The 23,332-nt window shown below is 41.3% G+C and overlaps 1 protein-coding gene across 1 annotated transcript in view; it reads right to left on the bottom strand.

The window, feature by feature from the left end:
* CFAP61 (cilia and flagella associated protein 61) overlaps window positions 1–23,332 on the bottom strand; it is a 212,687-nt gene that overhangs the window by 163,105 nt on the left and 26,250 nt on the right. The window contains exons 7-11 of the mRNA XM_090051987.1: window positions 20,728–20,860; window positions 16,685–16,838; window positions 8,196–8,287; window positions 4,959–5,051; window positions 1,514–1,701 (exon numbers count right to left, since the gene is read on the bottom strand). Of these exons, the coding sequence (XP_089908113.1) occupies window positions 1,514–1,701; window positions 4,959–5,051; window positions 8,196–8,287; window positions 16,685–16,838; window positions 20,728–20,860 (660 nt within the window). The remainder of the gene's footprint in view (window positions 1–1,513; window positions 1,702–4,958; window positions 5,052–8,195; window positions 8,288–16,684; window positions 16,839–20,727; window positions 20,861–23,332) is intronic.

Genomic DNA, 23,332 nt, shown 5'->3' on the forward strand with positions numbered 1-23,332 from the left:
GCACACAGTGGGAAAACGGGGAGTAATGGCCACTAACTCCTGGAAGACTGATTCATGCTCAACATTAGGAAAAGCTCCTTCACAATCAGGGTGTCCAGATTGTGGAATAAGCTGCCACCAGAAGTGATGCAATCGCCTACCCTGGAAATCATCAAGAGGAGACTAGACAGTCACCTTGCTGGGGTCACTTGACCCCCAGCTTTCTTTCCTGCTTGGTGCAGGGGGCTGGACCAGATGATCTTCCAAGGTCCCTTCTGGCCTTACAATCCATGAATCTATGTTGTATTGCTGTTGCTATTCTCATAAGAAATTTGAAATACACTCTGTGCTTGAGATGTATCCCTATGTAAATGATGACAAAGTCCTGGGCACACAGTCTTCTATTTTGGGTGGTGTTACTGTATCCAGACACAATTTAGAATTTAATTTTTCTATATGAAATTCAAAGAGTCTGAGATCCTGGATAGGCCTGTGCCCTTCTCTCTTTCTGAATACTGAGAAGTATTTACACATAAGAACATAAGGGATGCCATAATGGATCAGACCAGAGTTCCATCTAGCTCAGAATCCTGTATCTCACAGAGACTGAGTGGGTGCTAAGGAGATGAGTAATTAAACAGGGTCCATCCAGACTGATCTGCTCTCACCCTTCTTCCTTTACAGCTTCCAGGATTTAGAGGCCCAAGAAGTCCAAATTTGGAACTTGCACCTGTTGTGTTGTTTAGTATCCAGTGATGGACCTATCCTATGTAAATCTGTCTAAATCTCTTTTGAAACTGATTAAATTGTCAGTTTCTGCATCTTATGGCAATGAAGTCCACAAATTACAATTTCAGACCTTTCCTCTTTCACCTGGTAGCAGGGGGCTCAATAACATTTCCACTCAGAGTAATCATTTCTAACATGGCTTTTTCTAATATGGGGATATATTGGTAAATTTCCAAAGAGCTGTGAGAAATACAAAGGAATTTCTTTGAAGCAAATTTGCATCCCTCCTGTACAGCACTAAGGCCTGTAAAGTCTAACATAATCAGGTGCTACCTTTCAAGGTTAAAGACACATCCAACCAGGATAGCCCTCTGGGGTAGATACTACTAAGTTGACAGAATACTTGAAAACCCTGGAAAATAAGAATGGAAGCAGGAATATCTATTGTCAGGGCAGTAAAAAAAGCCCAACTCCCCACTTTCTATTTAACTAGCAACAGTGACAAAAACCTAACATCTGGTACTCTTCATGTTAATCCATGGTTTTCCCAAGAAGTGCAGCTGCTGTTACTGCAGCCTGGTAAACACTATATTGCTCAGGGCATACCATCAGAGAGAACCTTTGGACAATTTCAGGTAGAAGGTAAAAGATTTTTTAAAAATATGAGTGAATGCATACAAGAGGTTAGGTGGAAACTAATTCAAGCTTAACTTTAGTAGAACCTGTCATACCTAATACCTAATAGAGTGTTACAGTAAGTTGTTACTGAAAACTGGAAACCAAATTCCTATATGTCTCTACATACCTTGCTTCATGCTTCTCATCAATACAAAACAGCTGAATGCAGAAGGCAGATACAGCTCCTCTGTACACAGGATGAAAGGCATCTTCCTCATCAGTCTCCAGGGTAGGTATCCCAGTGGTTTTAAAATCTGTGCCTGTGACATCACCTAAGGGCAATTCAGCATTGGAAACAATGTTTGTTCCATCCTTCTGTAGCAAGAAGAGACAAGGGACCCAAATAAAATCAGATTTCACTTTTTGTTGAATGAGACTTGTTGCATCATTACATCATTCTCTACAGAAAAGAAGGGCTTTTGACAAAGAAAGAAGTTTAAGCAGGGCAGGGGGAATGCAAATTTATAAAACAGTTAATGCCTGTTGTAAGAGGCTTTAAGCACTTTTAAAAGAAACAAATATATTCAGAAACTAATAGTTCTCATTAAAATGCCTATATGAGACAATAATACATATTTAGATTTAGAAAATATTTTAATGTAAAGATTTTGTTCTTAGCCATATTAAAAAAACAAATAGAAATCTGTATTGCTATATTTAAATGGTAGAACAATGAAGAGAATATTTGAAGAAAAACAGCACAGCTTTGATACTATACTGAAGAGAAGAATAAAAGAACTATAAATGTTCACAATTCCATGGGACAAATTCTCTGCTAACACACACCCCATCCAAATCAGGGCATGAATCAAATTTGGTATACTATTTGTACAAGTTCCATTTTACTAACAGAAATATGATTTTTTTTATCTAAGAGTATTTGTACTATATTCACTGCCACTTCAGGAAAAGAAAAGACAAAGAAAAATTCTCCTTTCCGGCCTCCATCAGGGAGTTAAACTTTAGTTTCACTATTTATAATTTGTATCATCATAGTGCCTAGAAGTCCTAGTCATGGACCAGAAGGACCACACTATATTAAATGCTGTGGAACAAAAGACAGACAAAACTCCTGCCCCAGTGGTACTTTCCCTGAGTTCCAATGCAAATCCAACGGTCTGGTGCAGGGGCAGCCAACTCATTTGGCCCTGTGCATTGGATCTGAGATGCCGAGCTTCTTGCTAACTGGATGACCCACCTCTGGTGGTGACTTGTCAGTGTAGATGCTGGAGCCACTGCAATGACGTGGCTCCAGAACCCAGGGATTAATACCACTGTTGCTTGCTGTGACAGGAGACCGTCTCAAGGCCACTTACAATATCGGCGTGCCCAGTTGCCTAGGGCAGTCCCCCCACCTGACTCTCCTGCCACGCCTTTGATGTAATTGAATTGATGTTCCTAGGTGGGAAGCTGCCCATTTTTAATGTCCTGATACCAAAAGCGATATACACAGCTCTGACCTCCCCTTTACCATGTCCCATGCCTTGCAGATGGCATCACTATAAGCTCCAGCCCTACACTATATTCCCGGCTGACATTCAGACCCCAACCCAGATCCCTCCTACTCAGGCAGCCTAACCTCCGCCATCATTCAGGGCTACAAACTCCCTACACCCATTTCACTCTCAGCAGTAGCCCCCTCTGGGACCTTTGGCCTCGCAGGCCCTGTCCTCACCTCTAAGCCACTTAGGATTCTAGGCAACTGGCTTTGGCTGTTGCTCACAGTGGGTGCTTTTGCCTTTCAACCATCCTGGTCCTGGCCCCAGCACAGGCCAGTCAAAGGTTTTCTGGCTAGGTTCTTGAGCAGCTAGCCCTCTCTCCCATATGGATCCACCTTCTCGGGCCCCTCCCCACACTGCCCTCACTCTGTGGGCCTTGGCTGTATGCTGTTCTGTTGGGGTGTGCTTTCCTAGCCTTTCCCCTCCACAGGGTCACCCACAGGGCAATGGGGGCTGGGGCTTTCCAGCACCCCATACTTGCCTTTCACTGAGGAGACACAGGTGTGGTATTTCCTGGGGACTGTCCTGTCACAGGAAGCCCCACCACACCATCCAACCCCAGCAGGCTGTAGTTTCAGGTCATGCCCCAGGACCAGTTTTCATACCTTCCTGGTCTCTTACAAAGCCCCTGTGCATACAGCTCCTCTCTGGGCTTATTCTGAGCTCTTCTCTCAGCAGGCCACAGGCACTGAGCCCCCTTCTAAAGGTGCTGGACCCCAGACTGGGTCCTCAGGAACCTCCTCCATCCCCATAATTCCTACTTTGACCTCCAGTTGTTTTGGGAGCAGGATCCAGCTGGGAGATGTTCAACCTTCAGCTCCCCAGTTGCAACTGCAGGCCTGGCTCCTCAGGTCCTGCTTTTATACTGAGGCTACTCAGCCCTGCTCCAATCAGGTGGCCTCCTGGCTGTCATGTGACCGCCTGATTGGGTTGGCTCCTACCTGCAGGCTGCCTCACAGCGTGCTCAAGCCCTTAAAGTGGCAAGCACCCAAAGGTGCACTGCCATGCTTGCCCTTCCTTTTCTCCTGCTGCTGATTTTAGTTCCTAACAGCAACAGAAGACCTGGATTTCCTCCCACTGAGTTCCAGAGCTGTGCCAACACAATAGCTCTGGCAGCTGCACCAACAAGCCCTGCAGGCTGCAACTCAACCCCTCCAGAACTACAAGCAGGCTAACAGTTGGACAACCCTGGTCTACTAAATTCAACTTCTACTTAGCAGTGAAAGGACAGTCCTAGGACATTCTATATTTCATTTATAATTAAAAAGCAAACAACAAAATGTACTTTTTGAAAACTGATCTTTTACAAACTAAAAGGTTGAATAAAATTATACAAAAACCATGCATTATGAAAGAGTAAAAGCAAATCTCACAGCATTGATAGTGTTGGGAAACAGCCAATTATTCAGTTTCTTTGAAATTCACTGATCATTCTGAATGAAAGCAACAATGCCTCCCCCTATAAAAGCCCAAGTAAATAGGATCTGGTTGGGAAAAGAAACAGGTGCTTTGGGAGAATGGGGAGGAGGAAACACAGAATCCACCGCTCACCAGGCAGAGAGTAGAATGCAATGCAGAGGTTGCCGACTACAGGAGCTGTATGACTATAGCTGCCCCAGATCCAGTCAGGCCCCATATGATTCTCCTCATGTTGGCTTATTCTGGGCCAGTGAGAGATGACTTTTCTGTGATGCAGGGGCACATCTGCATGGAAAGCATTATTGCCAGCCTCAAACATTCAGGAGTTTGGTTTAAAATCATCGGGATTTTAACAACAACCTTGGCTCCCTATTTGATTTCTGGTTCCTTTTTTCTGCATTTAGGGCACACCATTTCAATCTTTCCTCTGAAATTTACTTTTAAAAATTAATTCTGAGATTCTGTTGTGATAATATGGTACTGGGGGTTGAGACTTAAAAAAAAATAAAGAAAAAAGGAACAAACCATCAAATACTGGGCAAGCTGACCAAAATGGGAAAGTCTTCAGCACGTCCATACCACAAGATTAACATAATTAAGAAATGCACAAAGCACAAGTATGTTGCAAAATACTCTGCTGCACACTGAGCTCACCTCTGACACATTAGTTTGAACACTTCCAGTTGGAGATGGTGTGGCAACAGTATCTGAGGCTTGGGAAGGCACATCTTCAGTTTTGGCATCAATCTGTAGAATGTGTGATTAGTAATAGACAAATGAACATTCATGAACCCACAGTCATGCTTTTTTTCCCCTCTGGATCTTAAAAGAATGACTAATAGGCTGTAAACAGACATTTCATTTGACCTAGGACTGATTACATTGGGGTCTGACCCAAGTCAAGTAGGAGTGACAGAGTCATTTTTACATCTCTTTCTTCAAAGCTGCACTGTTGCTCCTTCACCACTAGGTGGCCAGACAGCATACGCAGCCTGACACTTGTCTCTGGAATAAGCCGCAATAACCTAACAGAGGTGCAACAGAGTGTCCCAGGAAAAGCTGTTAGTATGTTTTACCTTAAAGATCATGAAGTACATCCAGATTTGCAACAACATGTTGCACGAATCATCCACTTCATCCTCACCCATAACTCCACTTTCAAGAGTCATCATTTCCTCCAAACCATGGACACAAAGACAGCCCCTCAATATGCCAACTTTTTCATGAGCCACCTGGAGAAAACATTTCTAGAAAAATACACCTTCAACCTGGCAGTACATCTGTGCTACACAGATGATATTTTCATTATCTGGACTCACTTACTGACTTCCACCACAGGTTTAACAACTATTACCACTTGATCAAACTTTTGCTGGAATATACCCTACACTAACATCACCTTTTTAGATCCCATAAAATCCATATTCTGGATGGGATCCCTACAAACTACTATATGCAGAAAACAGACCACCATACTTGTATCCACAAGAACAGCAATCATCCCAAACACACCAAAAAAGCCCTGTAATCTACAGTCAGGCCCTCAAACACCACCACAGCTGCTTCAAAGAGAACACCTGGCCAACCTAAAATCTGCCTTTATACAACAAGAACACTTCAAAAGAGAAGTAGACCATGCATTTCAAAGAGCTCTCCAAACAAGCACAGTAACTTACTGGCGTAGAAAAAAAACCCTACTACAATACAAAAAGAAATGCCCCTGTAAACCACACAGCCCTGATGGTTGCCTACCATCCCACATGAACTGATCAGAAGGGTCATCAAACAACTACAGTTTATACTCTACAAAGATAAAATCCAGCCCCTCCATTCCTGGCTTTCACACAAACCCCTAACCTTGCAAACTCTCCACTGCCACTACTATCAACATCCCCCATGACAAAACCATCAGAATCCATGGTTCTTACACATGCCTTTCCTAACATACAATACACCTGGAAAATGCATGAGATGCCAACATAGCAAATATGTGGTTAAACTAAACTGTAACTATGGATCAGAATGAATTCTCACAGAAAAAAATATATATAAAAGGACAGAGACACACAAACAACATTAGGAGCACAGCTCTCACAGAACAGCCACTCTCTCTCTGACCTTGTTATCTTTGTGCTCAAGAGAAATCTACTTGACACCTTTAAAAGGCAAACATGGGAACAAAAATTCATAAACTGGCTGGACACCAAGAATCAAGTACTAAACACTGATATCAGTTTTACAGCACATGATAATTTCCCTGACTCCTGAATTCTTTCCACACACAGGAGGTGAGAATGTCCTTTTTTGATAGGACTTGACCTCCCAGTTATCAGCTTCTTTTCTTCTGCTAATAGTCTTTGCTACTCCTGGGTATTTCTCTCATCCACTCCTACAACTATTCCTTACTGTGCTGTATTTGGTTTGGTCTGGTTCTCTCTGACTGGGAGAGGTCCTGGATGACTAGAAAAGGGCAAACATAGTGCCCATCTTTAAGAAGGGGAAGGAGGATCTGGGGAACTACAGACTGGTCAGCCTCACCTCAGTCCCTAGAAACATCGTGGCACAGGTCCTCAACAAATCCATTTCTAAGCACTGGGAGGAGAAGAAGCTGATCAGGAATAGTCAGAATGGATTCACCAAGGGCAAGTCATGCCTGACCAACACGACTGCCTTCTGTGATGAGATGACTGGTGCTATGGATGTAGGGAGAGCAGCGGACATGATATACCTTGACTTTAAAAGCAAGGCTTTTAATATAGTCTCCCATAACATTCTTGCAAACAAGCTAAGGAAGCATGGGTTAGATGAATGCACTGTAAGGTGGATAGAAAACTGCCTGGACTGTAGTGATCCACCTCTGTCAGAGTCCTAACACCTGGGACATGGGAGATGAAGGTTTAAGTCCCTGCTCCATTGAATATTTATTGGTACACAAAGTGGAAGAGTTCCAACTGCTCTGAAGCAGAACATGAAAAGTCTTGAAATCTTGGGATAACTTTCACAGAACAAGAAAAACATCTATTGCCCAGATTTTCTTGTCTTATGACAACCCAAAGCCAGGAATTTCCAAATAGTCTTGCTTGTATTTCCCTGTAAAAGCTTGCAAGTCATTCAACACCTCCCACTGCCTTCCTGCACAGGTAAGTAGGTAATCCTTTAAGGTAATGTGAAAAGACTGGAAATCAGAGGCAATTTAATATTCTGACCTCTTTGAAAGTACAGGAGAAACTGGGCATTAGAGCAGTCTGCAGAAGCAATTAAGCATTTTTAACCAGCTCTGCTGGGCACTACCAAGTACCTTAGTGCTGAAAATGCTGCAGTATTTGATTCAGGTTCCCAGTTTATCTTAAAGTAAAATCTTGGTATCACCATAATATAATAATTCTCAGATGAATTATTACGGACTTCATAACGATAGGCAAGATCCTTGGCTGATTTAAATTAGCATTAATATAATGGATTTTGACAGAGCTAAGCTTACTCACAACAGCTGAGAAACTGGCCCACTATTTTCAGGTTTTCTGTGCCAACTCTAAAAAGAACTGGGTTACACAGCTGTATTATTGAAGAAGCATGTATTCAGGCTTCCTTCTAAGGCTATCAAAGAACTCTGAGATAACTATCATACTTTGCCTCTAATAGAACTGAATCCTATTTTAATCACTTCATCTTAATTAAATCTCATATTTTTAGAGTCTAAAACAAACCCTGGATGGGAGGACAGAGGAAGAATATAATGAGACCAAGCATGGATAGCACATAGTTTTTAGTTAAGCAATAAAAATTCCCAATTTATTTCCTTAACACTTAAAATAATAAAGCATATTTAACACAATTCAATAGTTATGGCATTTCTTTAAAAATCCAGGGAAGTATATTCGATGTCTTTACCTGAATATCCATATCATGAACACTAATACATTCAGAGCTTTGAGAGAAAACAGATTCTGCTCGTTGACTTGTTTGGCTGCTTTTATCTTTATCTAAATAATGAAAAAGAATGAATGCATCAAACGGAGGTATGAATTGGAGATATATATATCACAGCAGTACCTAAAGTATAATTTGAAGTAGAACGTCTTTATTAAGATGTTTCTTATGACCATGGCTAAACATTCATCATATCTGATTATTTACTGTGAAGATACCTTTGTAGAAGTGACTTTAAAAGTAGATTTGAATGAAGGATAATTTGGACAGAATTCTTAACATGTTCAGATTTAAAACATTTTGACTCCATCTGAAGGGGTCATGTGGTAAGAATACTGACTGGATATTATATGACCCTCTTGATAGACAGCATCAATCTCTGCTTCTCATATGCTCCATGACATTAGGAAAGTCACTTTACCTACCCCTATCAGTTTCTCCACCTTTAATATGGGAATAATACTTTTCCACTTCATGGGGATGGTGTGAGGCATACTTCAGTGAGGGCTGTGAGACTAGATGGTAAGTACTAAAGGAAAATACATTATTATGATTATTATCTATAAAATGAAAATACTTAATTTCCTGTTTCACAGGTACTCTTGTGACATTTTATTAAAGTTTGCACTTCAGGATCCTCTGAGTAAAATATAATTTGTATAGTATCTAGAATGGGGAGAGGATGGACAGTGACTGAAAAACTGACTGACAAATATGACGTAGTCCTGACAATTCTAAATGAGGATACTAGTTATGAAATCCTTAAAAAAATGGGCAAGTAGGTACTTCAAGAGATAAATCTAGTCCTAACCCTGTCCTAGGCCTGGACACCTGCCTTTTATGGTCAGAATGATCCATTCTTTCTTGCAATTCAAGGGTGAATAGTTTTTCCTATAAACTGGTTACTCCCTTTGCTATAGTTTATGTTACATGAGCTACTAAACAGAACAAATAGAAGAACAAAAAGAAGTACTAGAAGAACAAGAACTAAAAATATCAAACAGAAGAGACTTTCCTTTGTCTCTTTTCCATGCATTCCTACAACTTTTATTACGGTTAAGTTTGGACATTAAAGGGCAGATTGTATGGGAGCTCCTAGGCGCTAATTAATTTGCATTTCTGGCTGTCTCAATTTGGCTGGCATTCTAAAAGAAGCCTCCCCTACCTTGCCAGTTACCTATCTTCTTCAATAAAACTGGTGTCTATTGAGAGACTGAAGTTGGTGCCTGCCTTGCGGGGAGAGGGGAGCAGTTCTCATCAGATATGTCCCAGGATCCTTCAAACAACTGCTGCGGTTCCTTTGAAGAGCTGCAGGATCTGCATGTGGATTTGGGACACATCTTACCCCCAAAGGATCTTCCAGCTGGGCAGTGGGTTTCAGCATCCTAGTCTGAGCCGTGGCCTGGGCTACCTCTGATTTTCAGTACAATCCAGGGAACTTCTCCATTGAATACTGAGGTAACTAGCCATGTCAGCTAGTTATAAAGGATCTTTGCCGTGTTTTAAACTAAAAAGATTGAAACTCACTGGCGCTAATGAACATCCATTATGACAGAGGACACAGGTACATTTTTTTAAAAGGTTTTAAACATTAACATGTAAAACAGGGAAGAAAGGGCTCCACAGATAAGATAGGAAAGTACAGCACACAATCAAATTGGCTGAAATCAAATTTTAGATCTGCACAGCATTGATTATGCTCAATGATATTAATGATTGGATTTTGCATTAATCAATTGCTTCCTTTCCTTTTTCATGTGACAAGTGTAACTATCTTATAGTTTTTAGCAAAGACTTTATATTATTTTTCCTTTTCTGTATAACTGCCGCGCAGCACTCTCACATTTATGTAACCTTGAAGTCGACTGTTAATCAAAGTGAACGCTTTGTACTTTTCTCCACTGGCATTAAGCTACACATGTGCATTCTGTAAATTTCATTTCTTATCTAGAAGTGTCATTTCTGCAGAAATGAAACTTATGTAGAAAGTCTGCCTAGCAATAATTATGTAAAAGAAAATTATCCTATCTCTATATATGATAGTTAGTGTCATAGAGGCAGTCCAACAAACATCTATAAAAGAGGCAAAAAAGCAGGAAGCAGCAGAGACGACAACTGGAAAACTCTGTGGGCCTGATCACCCCACAGACCGGTTCTCAGCCTCCCCGCCTGGGCGTACTCCAGCGAAAACAAAGGCCTCAGAAATCCGACAACTGACAACGATTCACCGTGTTACAGTATTGCTTTGTATTTCCCATTCATGAGCCGTTGACCAGTTTTGGGACTACGGAGCCGGCAGCTGCTGGCTCTGGAACCCCGTGAACCAACAGACCCCTTTAGTATTCAGCATACTGTAACTGAAGAAACATCGGAGACTCCACTTCTCGACTGCCTCTCATCATAGCTTAGACAGCATACCTACGCTCGCTATACTTGTATTTACTGCAACTTCATTCCAACCGGCCTCCCCTTTTACTCGTAAGAGGGTGAGGCCAGGTGAATGAATAAATCTTTTTATTTTACTCTATATCTACTCCGTAATAACTTTTATTACTAACATTCCATCTCAATGAGCCGTTGACCAGTTCTGGGACTTAAGGAGTCGGCAGCCGCACCTAGCTTTGGACTAGCTCCACTGTTGGAACGCAAGGGCTGGCTCTGGAACCTCGTGAACCAACGGACACCCTATAGATTAAGAGACACTAACTACTTACTCTAAGTCGTCTGCTTGTGCCAACTCGGCGAACCTCGAGGGCGGCTAAGAGCTACCTCAATTCCGCCCCACAAGCCGCGCGCTCGCACAACTCCGCAAAGCCCGCGGCTCCCCTAAGCGGTGCCGGAGCCGCTAGCCCGGCATTTCGCCACAACAAGGTATTTAGTAGAATTCACAGATTCACTGGAATCTGATAGGGTACTGTGGCCTTGACCTTGCAACATCTGGGCTGTCAACCATGCGCCTTACCACCCCAAGCCCCCACTCAATTGCTGAAAGGTTATCAATACTCTGGAATCAAAACTTACAACCAAAGCAATAACTATATTGCCTTAAAGTCTATAGAGAGGGTATTCAGAACACAGTTATTTTATGAGGCAATGTCAAGTGAGTTAATCTTCAGATAATATGAAATCCTGCTACAATGATCAAAATTACTTTTAATATTAATTACAGAAGCAAAATGATCACAAACATTCACTTACTAGAACTCATCTGGGAGAGAAACATTTAAATGCCGACAGCCTCAATTAATCAAAACCTCCAAAAATCTCAGCAATAAAGTAGGATGACTTTATGTAAATGACTTAATATATTTTCACTATTGATCCTAACTCCTTAAAATATCACCTTTCAAATTCTACAGACCCATTTGTAGATTTTTTTTATATTAAAATGAAGTCTCAGGAAAGAAAATTTAATTAACAAAACTCTTTGTACTAAGGGAAAAGTATCGTTTCTAGAGAAAATATCCAAAACAATGAATTATGAACATGATGATGTTTGTGCTGGGGAGAATAAGAGCAAACCTGAGGAAGGAGAACCTCAAAAACCAAACAAACAAGACCAAAAAAATATGACTGTTATGCTTTGTCTCAGGAAACGTAGTTAATACATTTACATACTCTTATGTCAGTAAACCTGGGACAGTTGTGGGCTGTCTCACCTAAAAATGTATTCCATGGATTAAAATAAATTAGCCAAGAATATTTCTACAAATCTATAATCACCGTCAGAAGGAAAAAATGCTTATGCAATGTGCAGGTTGAACAAAAATATGCAGACTATAATATGTGGTTTCTCCAGTGGTATCACAGATGGGCGACTTCATAGAAATGATCAAATGTTGTCCTGATTAATCCAACAACATCTCTCATTATAAACAGGCTTGCAGGTGTCAGAAGTTAATTAATACAAGCCTCCAGTTTCCATATAAATATTGATATGTTGTTTCTGACTTCATAGTAAAACTGAACACTAAGCGTTCTCCATCCACCACTATCAAACTTGGTTTCATCACTGCTGTGTGTACCATACCATAGACATGTGGTCTAAAGAATATAAACTATAGTTATTATAAGCGATGTACGAAACTTTGACCAAAAGAAAATTAGAAGAATTCTGTGCTTCCCAGGTTAATAGCAGATATAAAAAAGTCTGCAGGATCAAAAAGCCAGTTCAACACGAAGCCTGACAAAAACCTCTTGAATTATTCCTCCTGAATCAGAATATTTTCTAGCTACTAATTCCTGACTCCATATAGAGTAATAACAAAATTACTGTAATTATCATGAAATCTGAGTGGTATATCAACGTTACATTAAATACAGATTTTGAATACTCTTTCATTATTGTTATTCCGTATTACATTTTGAAAGGAAAAATAATAACAACCTGTGGTCTCCACTTACAAGAGCTAAAGCATTCTAAACAGCTTGAAAATTCTCGTTATTATGGTTATTCATACAGGCACAGAGAGTTCCTTCTACAATAGAATGTGGCTTATATTTTAAAAGCTCAGCTTTTGAATTCATAAAGATATAATAACAGACCACATTTCTGTTGGTGCAAATTACTTAATGTAGCTATACTGATTTCACATCAGGAAACAATTTTGCCCCAAATTTTCAATACAGTGCACAAAGGCTTTATCCACAACAAGGTGCTGTTCCTATAACATATACTCATCTTAACTATAAGCATATGAGTATTTCTATTGGGTTTAAGAATACAGGCAAGCCCACATCATTAAAAGTTTTATCTATGGAATACCAAAATGCAACTGGTATACACAGATGCTTTGTTTATCATAAACAAGCTATGACAGGGTGATCTTTAAAGAACATTTTTGAAAACATAATCATATAGGAACAAGGGAAACATTTGGCTTATAACATTTTTCCTGCATTCTTCTTTTAAAAAAAACAAAACTTGAAAGATCATCTGTATAAAAAGCATATTTTCTCACTTAAAAAAAAAAAGGGAAAAGAAAGTTTCTTTTCAGTTTTCCTGCAATCCTTATGAATAAGTGGGGAAAGAGCAGCTTTATGGTATCATGTGTTCCACTGATGTGAAACTAGATTAATTGAGAAATATTTTTATTCAAACTCTTTAGAAATGTAGCATTTTGTTCACAGTCCTTTTATTCAAATAGCTGACAAACAAACAATAGGAAGAAAAACTTGTATGAAATATTCAGCTCCAGTGTGAGTTTTGGAAAATGCACCACATAAAAGTACACATATTCGAAAAAAAGAATATACAAAATGACAACAAATGGAGGGTGCACACAGTTTTGTTCCAGGTGATCAAGTAATGTTAATTGATTACGATAAATTAATTCATAAGGATGCTTGTACATCAACTAATTTAGTACTAGATGATACATTAAAAAAATGTAAACCGGTTTTTTAAATTCTTATTGAGACAAGGACTTACTGGTGACAGACCAACTGCATAGCTAGCTTTTAGGCATACACTGCCTTTTTTGAAATTTCTGATTCAAGAACAAACCACAACCCTTTTCATATTGGCCACTTTGGCTATATATAATTGTATAAACCAGGGACGTCAAACACACCCCATGGCCTGGGACTGTTCTGAACTGTGGGGCTCTTTATAGGCTGGATCCAGAGCTGGCAGCAGGGCAAATGGCACTGACGGCACAAGCTGTGGCACAAGCAGCACTGTGTCAGCTTAGTCATTCCTCACACCCTGCCACCAAAGGCTGTACCCAAGAGCCTGAATTCTGTAGCAGGCCCCAACCCCAAATTCCTGGTTCCTCTGGGCATCCTGTTGGTCAGAGGAAACAGCTCTGCAGGCTGCATCTGGCCAGAGGGCTGTGTGTTTGACACCCCTGGTATAAATAAGCTCTTGACACAGTTCAGCTGTGAAAGTCTCCAAATTTCAGTCAAATACTAAGTTCAAGTCAAGATCTCTATCTTTATCTTTGAGGTGCCCAGTGATCTGCAGGTAAGATCATCAGTAGGTCTGGAATGAGAACAGTGGTCACCACTTCTACTTGCTCCTCAGGCATGATGGAGCTGTCTACCACTATGGCAGCCCTCATGTGTGTGGAAACAGACCTTTCTCAGAAATGTGTAAGGACTGGGGCTAACTTCCATGGGTCTCAGAACTCTTTGACTCATCATCACTTTCCATTCCAAGCATAAGGGCCACTTCTTTTTTACACAGTTTTCAGGAATTCAAGATAACAGGTAGCACAAAAACTAAAAGCAAACACTAACACTTACATAATTTTCCCCAGGAAGAGAAAAAGAGAGAGAGAGAGAGATGTGACAAATGCAAGTTATGTTGTGTAATGTCCTTCTGGAAGGTGCTCAGCTGCTGCAATGATGAAAACTGTACAAAAACCTGAATAGAATAGCTGTCTCATGGTAAGATCTGGTGTTACATTATATTCCAAATAATTCTCTCAGACACTTCAGCTAACAAGAAACCTTACCATAATGCCATGGGAATATCCATGAACATCTTAATTCAAATGCTCTGGCAGCACAGAGTTTGTCATAAACTATGAATCTTGATGATGCAGTGCTTGGTCAAGGAAAAGTCATGCAAAGGTGCAGCAATCTCCTTCACCACCCTGAGGAGATGTGGGGGTAGGGGATTATGCAGACAACTGGAGAGCTGGGAGGGTTGGGGAGAGAGACAGAGTCTTGCCTGTGCCTGCTCTCTGCACTCAAGCTGCAGCTGCTACTGCTGGGGCTGCTGCTGCAGCACTATGGGCTTGGGCTGCTGGAAAACAGGCTTGCTGCATGCCAGCTACAGCAGCCCAACAGCGCAGGTTCCCCAGGAGCTGCTTCTGATGCTCTGTTCATTTCCCTTCCATGCCCAAATACACTATGAGGAGTGGGGCTGCACCTGCTGCAGTAAAGACACACCAGAAGGACACCATTCTGCTCACTCCCCTGGACCCCAGATCCATTACTGGGTATAGGGCTGTACCTGCCTGGCTCCACTGCCCAGGTGCTATCCTGCTGTGGCAACGATTCCCGGGATTAAGGGGAAGGCAGTGATTCTGGTGCCCCCTCTAAGATGGTGCTTGGGGCTGGTGCCTTGCTCTCCACCTGAGTTTCACTGCTGGTGGTACCTTAGGGCGTGTGTAGACAAAATGGGGGTTTACTTCGCCCTAATCTGAAGCAGTGGGTTTTTAAAAACACCGCTTCGACTTAGGATGAAGTAAACCTCCGTGTCATGTACATCCATGTCTTACCTGCCTCTCCAGCAGTGGGGAGGGGAGGGCGAGCTGCCAGCGGGTGGAGCGGTCCCTGGGCTGCGGGATGGGAAGGCAAGGGGCTGGTGCTTTCCTCTGTGGCAGCAGCGGTTCTCCCCAGGCAGCACCTGCCTGCAGGCAGCCGGCTTGGGTGGTCCTGGGGAGCACTGCAGTCACGGAGGGAAGCACATGTGCAGCTCATGCAGGCAGGTAGGCTCTGGGGGGTGGGGGGAAGATCAGGCTCACCATTTTGTTTTTTTCTTTGGTGGACCCTGCCTTTCCGGGCTGCTACCAGGCTGCCTGAATGGGCTGCCTGCACAGCCCATGAGCTGTACGGAGGCCGGTCCTTTGCTCCGTGGCTGTAGGGCAGCAAACTAAAACTCCTTGGAGGTGTTTTAGTTTGCTGCGCTCCAAAATCATTTAAGGAGCATTATGCCGTTGAATGTGCTACAGTGGCTTAAATTAATGCGCAATACACCGCCAACGCATGCAAACACCAACAGCATTAAAGCGGTGCAAAAGTATTTAACCCGCTTTAAAGTGTCATGCACACATGCCCCTCATTTTGTCTACACACGCCCTTAGAAACTGACTCTAAGCTTATGTCTTTCTGAATGTTTTGGTGCTACTCTGCTCTGCCCTCTATACACATAAGAAATAGATAGTCCTGCCCCCAAAAATATTACAATCCATACATACAGCTGTAGACAATGGAGAAAAAAACCCAGAAGGTAGCAAAAGGTAGTGATGCCTGTCTATGTGATAAACATTTAACCTACTGCCAGTTGCAGTTAACCAGCTGCCTAACTAGTGTCAGCCACTGGAATCAGCTTCAACGTGAAACCTCCATCTTGCGGACCAGTTACAGATGACCAGTGGGGGACATCTGGTGCTCTAACTCTCCAAAAACTGAGCTTAAATATTTATACAACGCCTTTAATCATGAACATCCTCCAATCTCCCAATCTGTTGTGTGCCATCTCCTCAGCAGTAAGAAGCATGTCACAAGAAACAACAGCTGTCTGACCTTTCTGTAATGAGTTATACAACCATCTCTACAGCAGACACGCCTATTTGTGTTTGCTGCTTGAAGAAGAAGGAGATGGACTAGATCAGCTGAACCTGTCCCAATCCAGCCCTCAGTAATGACACATTCAGACATTAATAATAAATGTAGCCTGACTTACTCTGCACTGTGTAACATTTTTACACTGTTTTCACCTGTTTCAATATTTGGCTCCTGTGGTAGTTTGAGAACATCATCAGGATGGGGTTTGCAGAGTCCATGGAAAGTCGCCAGGTCAAAACACTCGTGAAGCAACTGTATATTCACTTGAGAGCACACACTCATGAAACCTACTGCAGCACCATTGTCCTGAAATATCAAAACATGATCATTGCACTCAGACTTAAATATCAGGGCAGTGAAAATAATTGATTGTTCAGTTCAGGGGCCAAACCAGAAAACAAATTACATTTGTTCTGTTTCAAACCAAGGTGAAAAACTGAAATAAAAAGTTTCAGCAAAAATAAAAATCTTTCAAATTAAAATCTTTCATTTGACCTGAAACACTGCTTTGTGTCCATCTGAGAACGTAAGTGTCATGAGAAAACTAATGGGTGTGAAGCCCTAGACTTGGGCATCAGTCACAAAACAAAGAGAAAGAGGTGGTGATGGTGGTGCTGCTCACCTCCCTCCCTCCGAATGGTTAGGGCATACCCCCAATATATAGGACACCCAAGCTCTCTGCTTGATTCATAGCAGGGATTTGGACCAAAGTCTCTTATCTTTTCCAGGAAAGCATGTTGATCAGAGCACTATCTCGTTGTCTGGGATGGGCTGCTTTCAGGCTCTCCTGCTTAAGCTGCTCCATTCTGTATAAAATACCCTCTAAAATAACTGTAAGTTGGTGGTTTGGGTAGTCACCAAGGAGGTGGAACTCTGGGGATCCATTATCTGCTCCAATGAATATTTAAGTATTCCACATACAACAGGAAGAGCACCAACAGAAAGCAATGAAGGAGCATGATGTACAATGCCTTACAGCATGGTGGCTTGGGCAGTCTCATAGGAGGCAGGAAACAATGGTTTAGATCCCTTCAGGCAAAGGGAAACTGAACCTACGTCTACTGCATCCTAAATGAATGCTCTAACTACCAGGCAACTGGGTAAAAGCCTGCATTCACTGCCTCCCCATTCTTGCTGACTTTGTGAATATTGCTGAATCATTTTTTCAGACAAAATTATTCAAGACATTCAAGTCATCTTTAGGAACAGTTTTAAGCTGGCCAAAACTGCATTTCTTCTGTGATTAAACCATACTTGAAAAAAAAATCCTTCAGCCCAACTTAAAAGCTAAAAAATTTAAGAAGTCATTACTTTTGGGCACAAGAAAAGGCCATCCAATCCATTATACTTGATCCATCTAATCTTAAACCCCATCTTTCTAAAGTGACTGCGTACTAGGCAAAGCAAGATTTTGAAAGATTTATATGAGAATTTCTATACTGAATCAAAACTTCTGTATAATTAGCTTCATATCCAGTTTCTAACAGGGACAGTACCAGATATTTCAGAGGAAGATGCAAAAATATATAAGAATTTTGACTTTAAAAGGTAAATGGAAGAATAATATGATGTCACATATAACTGCTCTCAGTTTTCTTGCACAATTGCTTTGTAGGCTTTTTATATTTTCTGTCGCAAATTATGAACAAGTATTAAGATACAAAATATTCATTTAAAAACTAAAGAAAAAGTAGATTTTTTTTAAACAGGAAAATTTTTCTGTTTTTCAGCATAATGAATTCTTACTTATTGAAAAAAGAGCTTAAGTAAAATCTGAATCTAGCTGAACTCAATCATTGATGAAACATTATTGTACAAACTGCTTTGAGCGTTCAAAGTGAAACGCATACTTGATTTCCTTTTGAATTTTTTTTAACTCAGGAAGAGAGGACATAGCAGTAATAAGCACTAAATATTTCCAAGGTATGGCCATAAAGAAAACAAACACCCTAACAAATGAACACCAAATACGAGGAGACAAGGATATTGCATTGGTGAAATGGCAGTTACAGTGGATTAATGGTATAGAACTGGAACTTACCTGCAGGTTATAAAATTAAGTAAGAAACAGGCACTGAATATAAAAATCAACATTGATTTTGCACTAAAAAACCTTGGTAGTACCTTAATTGCAAGCTTTACATGCAACTTACTGATAAAACACAAATAACCAAAATAAGTATTTTTTCCTTAATACTCATCAAATCCTACTATAAAAAGCTGGATTTATACGGCTGTTTTAAAGGACCATCAACACGTCTATATATATATAAGTTGAATTTTCCCCTGAACAACAAGTGATTGTTTATTTGTCGTGTTTGCATAAGTGAACAAAAGCTGGGTCACTGCAGTTGTCTGGCTGCTATGTAATTTTAGGCCCAAGGCTCAGCAGAGGCTGATTAACCAATCCATCTACCGTATGTGCAAAAAGAGGTTGCCAGCTTCATTCTCTGCAGGGAAAATTGGCATCTATCTTGGTTCACATGAAGGTGTCTTTCCAATCTGCAGCAGCACTGGCGAGTCTATACTATGAAGGCTTGAAACACCTTTTGCTAGTTTCATATTGAGCTATAAATGCATGATAAAATGTATTATTTATAATATAGCTGTTTGTAATGTGCTGTTACACTGATGGTTTATTGTTTGCCATTTGGTTTCAAACTGGGGTGATTACATTTTAAGGATCTTTTAAAATGCTTTGCTGTAAGAAGCAGGTTTTTGGAATTAAAGTAGATTATCAGCACACAATACTTCACAGAATCACAAAAGCCAGCAATTAAATCATATAAAATATTAATGTTGTTTTAAATTCTTTTGCCTGCTGGCCACTATCATTTCCCTCTTCTTTGCTCAGAGGCTAACTCCTCTATTTTTTAATTCCCCCCACACCCAAATTTCTTGCACAGGATAGGGATGGAAAAGATTTACTATATTCATTCATGTTGTTCATTTTCAGCCTCTCTGATTCTGCTTTTTGAAGATATTTTTGACTATGCAAGTATCCTTGGTTACTAGTCTTTACAAAGCAGTATAAATTTGGACAGTAATGTAATTTGATTATTTATCATGCAAAATGTCCAGAATGGCAACATGAATGATTTAAGGCTTCCTCTTTCAATTATTTTTAGGAAATTGACTGAACTGTCTAAGCCACAGCTTCATTTACATAACCAAGAAAAACAAAACACATAAACAAATCATTCAGGGACAGTGTGGTATATAGCCAGAGCCCTCTACTGGAGGCGAGGCAACAGGAACAGATGAGCAGTCCCAAGGGAGTTATCTCTGGGCAATGCCTGCCAGAGCATTCCAGTTGTGCTGAGCTGAAAGAAAACTTTGTGGCCCTTTAAAGGTTGCAACATACTGCTTGCAAGTCATGTGTGTCCAGCCTTGCTGGTCACTGTGTGGGTGATGGCTCTTTTCAATGAGTGGTTTTTGCTGGAAGATCTGCGCAAGAGCCCCTATCATCTCCAGGAGACAGGGCCTGCAATTCTGGCTGGCTCGTTGTCTGGCCACACAGGGACAGGAATGCTGCTAAGTCCCACCAACTAAAATTGTACGGCCATGGAAAATGTGGCCACACTTTATCTTTCTGTCATAATATATTTCTATTCTTTTCTGGAAAAAGGTTCACACGCTCATGTGACATGAACAAGTCATTTTGTTGGAAGCTAGCGTTTGTCTGCAAAGTGTTGAGTATGTTCAGTGAAATGCTGTGTATCCTCAAAATCTAATGAGGCTCTAAGATTCTGAGGTTACAGATGTCAGCGCCTTGTATTGGGCCCTTAATTTGCCACGTCTCAATTTCCTCATATGTAAAACAGATGAGAACCCCATATGTTTTGCGTGATTGCTGAGGCACAAAGGATGTTTGCAAAATATCTGGGCATCTTCTACAAGAAGGGCACTTCATAAAAAAAAGTAATACCAATATTTATTACTGTCAAGCTCCTACTCTTAAAGGAGATGCCTATTACAATGAAGCAATCCTTTTTCTTACAGGACTTAAAACTCACTAGGAAAATGGCTAATGTTTCTGAGTGTCCAGTCAGCACCAACGTGATGAATTCTGTATTCTAAGGTGCAGCAAGTTTTGCTTTGTTTTTATTAACTGAGACACGGCCCCGGCTGCAATACTAACATGGTATAACAAACATTAGGTATGGCCATGCCTACTGGATTGTGAAGGACTGACCTCACAGACCACAGCATGATTTTCTTCATCTTGAGCTTCTATCATCTCAGCAAGGAAGTATTCTCCATAGGTTTCTCTCAGAGTTTCACTATGGCGCATGAAGATAGGCACGAGATCATCATGATCTTCCACTCTATGAAAGAGAGGATGTCTTTTAGAGTCAGCTATGTCTTAATGTGCTCTCATGCTTAGATACTAATACTTTTGTCCACAATTTACTTTTCAGAGTGCAAGCAGAGTTTAGGGAAAGGTGAAGTGATGTGCCCCGAGTCACCCAGCAAGCCAATGGATGAATTTGCGATAGGTGCCAAGTCTCCAGAATCAGGGTCAAATGATCTATTCAGTAGGCCAGGGGTGGCCTACCTGTGGCATGGGTACCCCAAGTGCCACAGCCATCCTCTTTCTGTGTGGCACACAGCAAATCAGGGAGGGAGCAGGCAGCACGATGGGAAATCAGGCTGGGAGTGGAAGGCTGAGCAGCTAATCAAGCAAGGAACACAGAGCAGGAAGCAGAGCAACAGGTCAGGAAGAGAAAAGGTATCAGAACGGCACTGAGGAGGGTACAGAGCTCATTTGTAGTATGAGTGTCAAAAATGGTTGGCCTCCCATGTAGTAGACCATAGTGCCTCCTCCTGTGCTATTACAGTTCAGTTACAATGCCAGGTATACCAGAGGTAATTGCAAAGAGTAACTTGGACAGTTGCTGTTTCTTACAAGAATGAAGCAGTGTATCACCTCGTAGTTTAACCATTCCTTACATTACTTAGCACAGGAAATCTTAGGAACATAACAGAAGCTGCAAGTATAATTCTACCCCATCTGTTTTTGGGAGACAGGACTCCAGTAGGTAGAACAGGCAGAAACAAAAGGGTCACAAGGAAAGCCAGTCCTTGAACAGTTGGGCATAGTTGCTACCTCTCAGTGAACTTTCTGGTCCCATTATCTCAGTATTAACATTATGGCCAACTCAGCTGTGCTGCTTTCTAGGATAGATGCCCATGACCCTCTTTGAAAGTGGTCAAGGAACCCAGACAACATCTTGATGCTGCTCAGAGCAAAAATAATGTATGCAACATTTCTGGGTGCCCTTTACACTCTGTAAAGTACCTGTTCCTCGATGACCATCCAAATCCTTGGTGACACTGAATTAAAATTGTACGCAGTAATTACAGAAGGGCTTTGAGATTGGGGAATAAATATGCTTAATGACTTTCTTCCCCACAGTGAATTTGGGGCATTTACCATAAGCTCCCCATGAGTCCATGCAGAGGGGAATATACTAGTCCCTTGAATGTTACAGAGCATGACAATTCAGCAACAAACCTGCAGCCCAGGTTTGTCACGTACTCACCGATAATCTATAGCTATAGCTATAGCCACAGATAAACACCACACACCCATACATACAAAAAAGGATACAGTTGAGGTTGAAAGATGTTTTTGTTAGGCACCTACCAAAGCGAGAAAAGAGAAACCTGCCCTCCTTAGTACATTGCTAGCTATGACTGGTCATCTGAGATTGGTCAATACTCCTTTAGTGATTAAAGAACATAGAGCACAAAAATGTATGTTTAATGAGCTGGTCTAAATCAACAAAGATCTCAGTGGAGATGCACCACAGTTTCTGCCTGGCTATTCCTACAGAACTGTCTGTAAGAGTTATAATTTGGCCCATGGCCAGCACTGTTTTCCCTGTAGAGGACAATGATACTTAGGGTTTTTTTAATGGTTTTTAAAAAATGTAAGTAAAGTATTACCTTCCTGTATAGATAAAGCTGTGCTAACCCAAGTCAAATCATAACTCTTAAGAGACAGCACCATAGGAACAGCCAGGATAGGGCCAAGCAGGTATAATGCTAGCCCATGATTTCCAGGTAGAGCCCTTCACTAAAAAAAAAAAGCTGAAAGGGCCAAAGATACAAACTGCATCTCTCCCACCATTCTGCACGAGACTCTAGGCACTAACAGGGTCTGAGGAGACAGGGCATCTCCCACCCAAGGTTCTCTTTGTGCTGTGCAGGGTCATCAAATGTACTGGATAGCAACATGCTGCATATTTGAATTATAGAATCATAGACAATTAGAATTGGAAGGGATCTCAGAGACCATCTAGTCCAACCCCTTGCTCAAAGCAGGACCATACCCAACTAGATCTTCCTAGCCAAAGTTTTGTCTAGCCAGGTTTTGAAATTCCCCAAGGATGCAGCTTCCACCACCTCTCTGGGTAACCTGTACCAGTGTTTTAAACAAGAAGGTGCAAGAGTGGACAGAAGGTTAGGTGAGGCAGGGTGACAGGACAGAAAGATGAGCACTTCTCTAGAATCATAGAAAGTGTCAGTCAACTTGGCAACATAAATCACAGACAACATCTAACACAGGCTGGTAAAGACTTGGCCTCAGTCCACAGATGGACCTTTGAGTCCACGCTGACTTCTCTGAAGCCAAAATGGGACTCTCCCTGAACAAAAGGGACATTGGACATCCTGCAACTTGCTGGTTCAGAACCTTAGTTGCACCTACTTTCAGAGTTCCTGCTACATTCTCCCTGTTGGTATACAATTGCCTCAAGTTCTCTCTAACTGTGCTTTTAGAGCAGCCGTCAGCA

Source organism: Crocodylus siamensis, chromosome 1, assembly GCF_052110815.1.
Source record: "Crocodylus siamensis isolate JL-2025a chromosome 1, ASM5211081v1, whole genome shotgun sequence".
Classification (NCBI taxonomy): domain Eukaryota; kingdom Metazoa; phylum Chordata; order Crocodylia; family Crocodylidae; genus Crocodylus; species Crocodylus siamensis.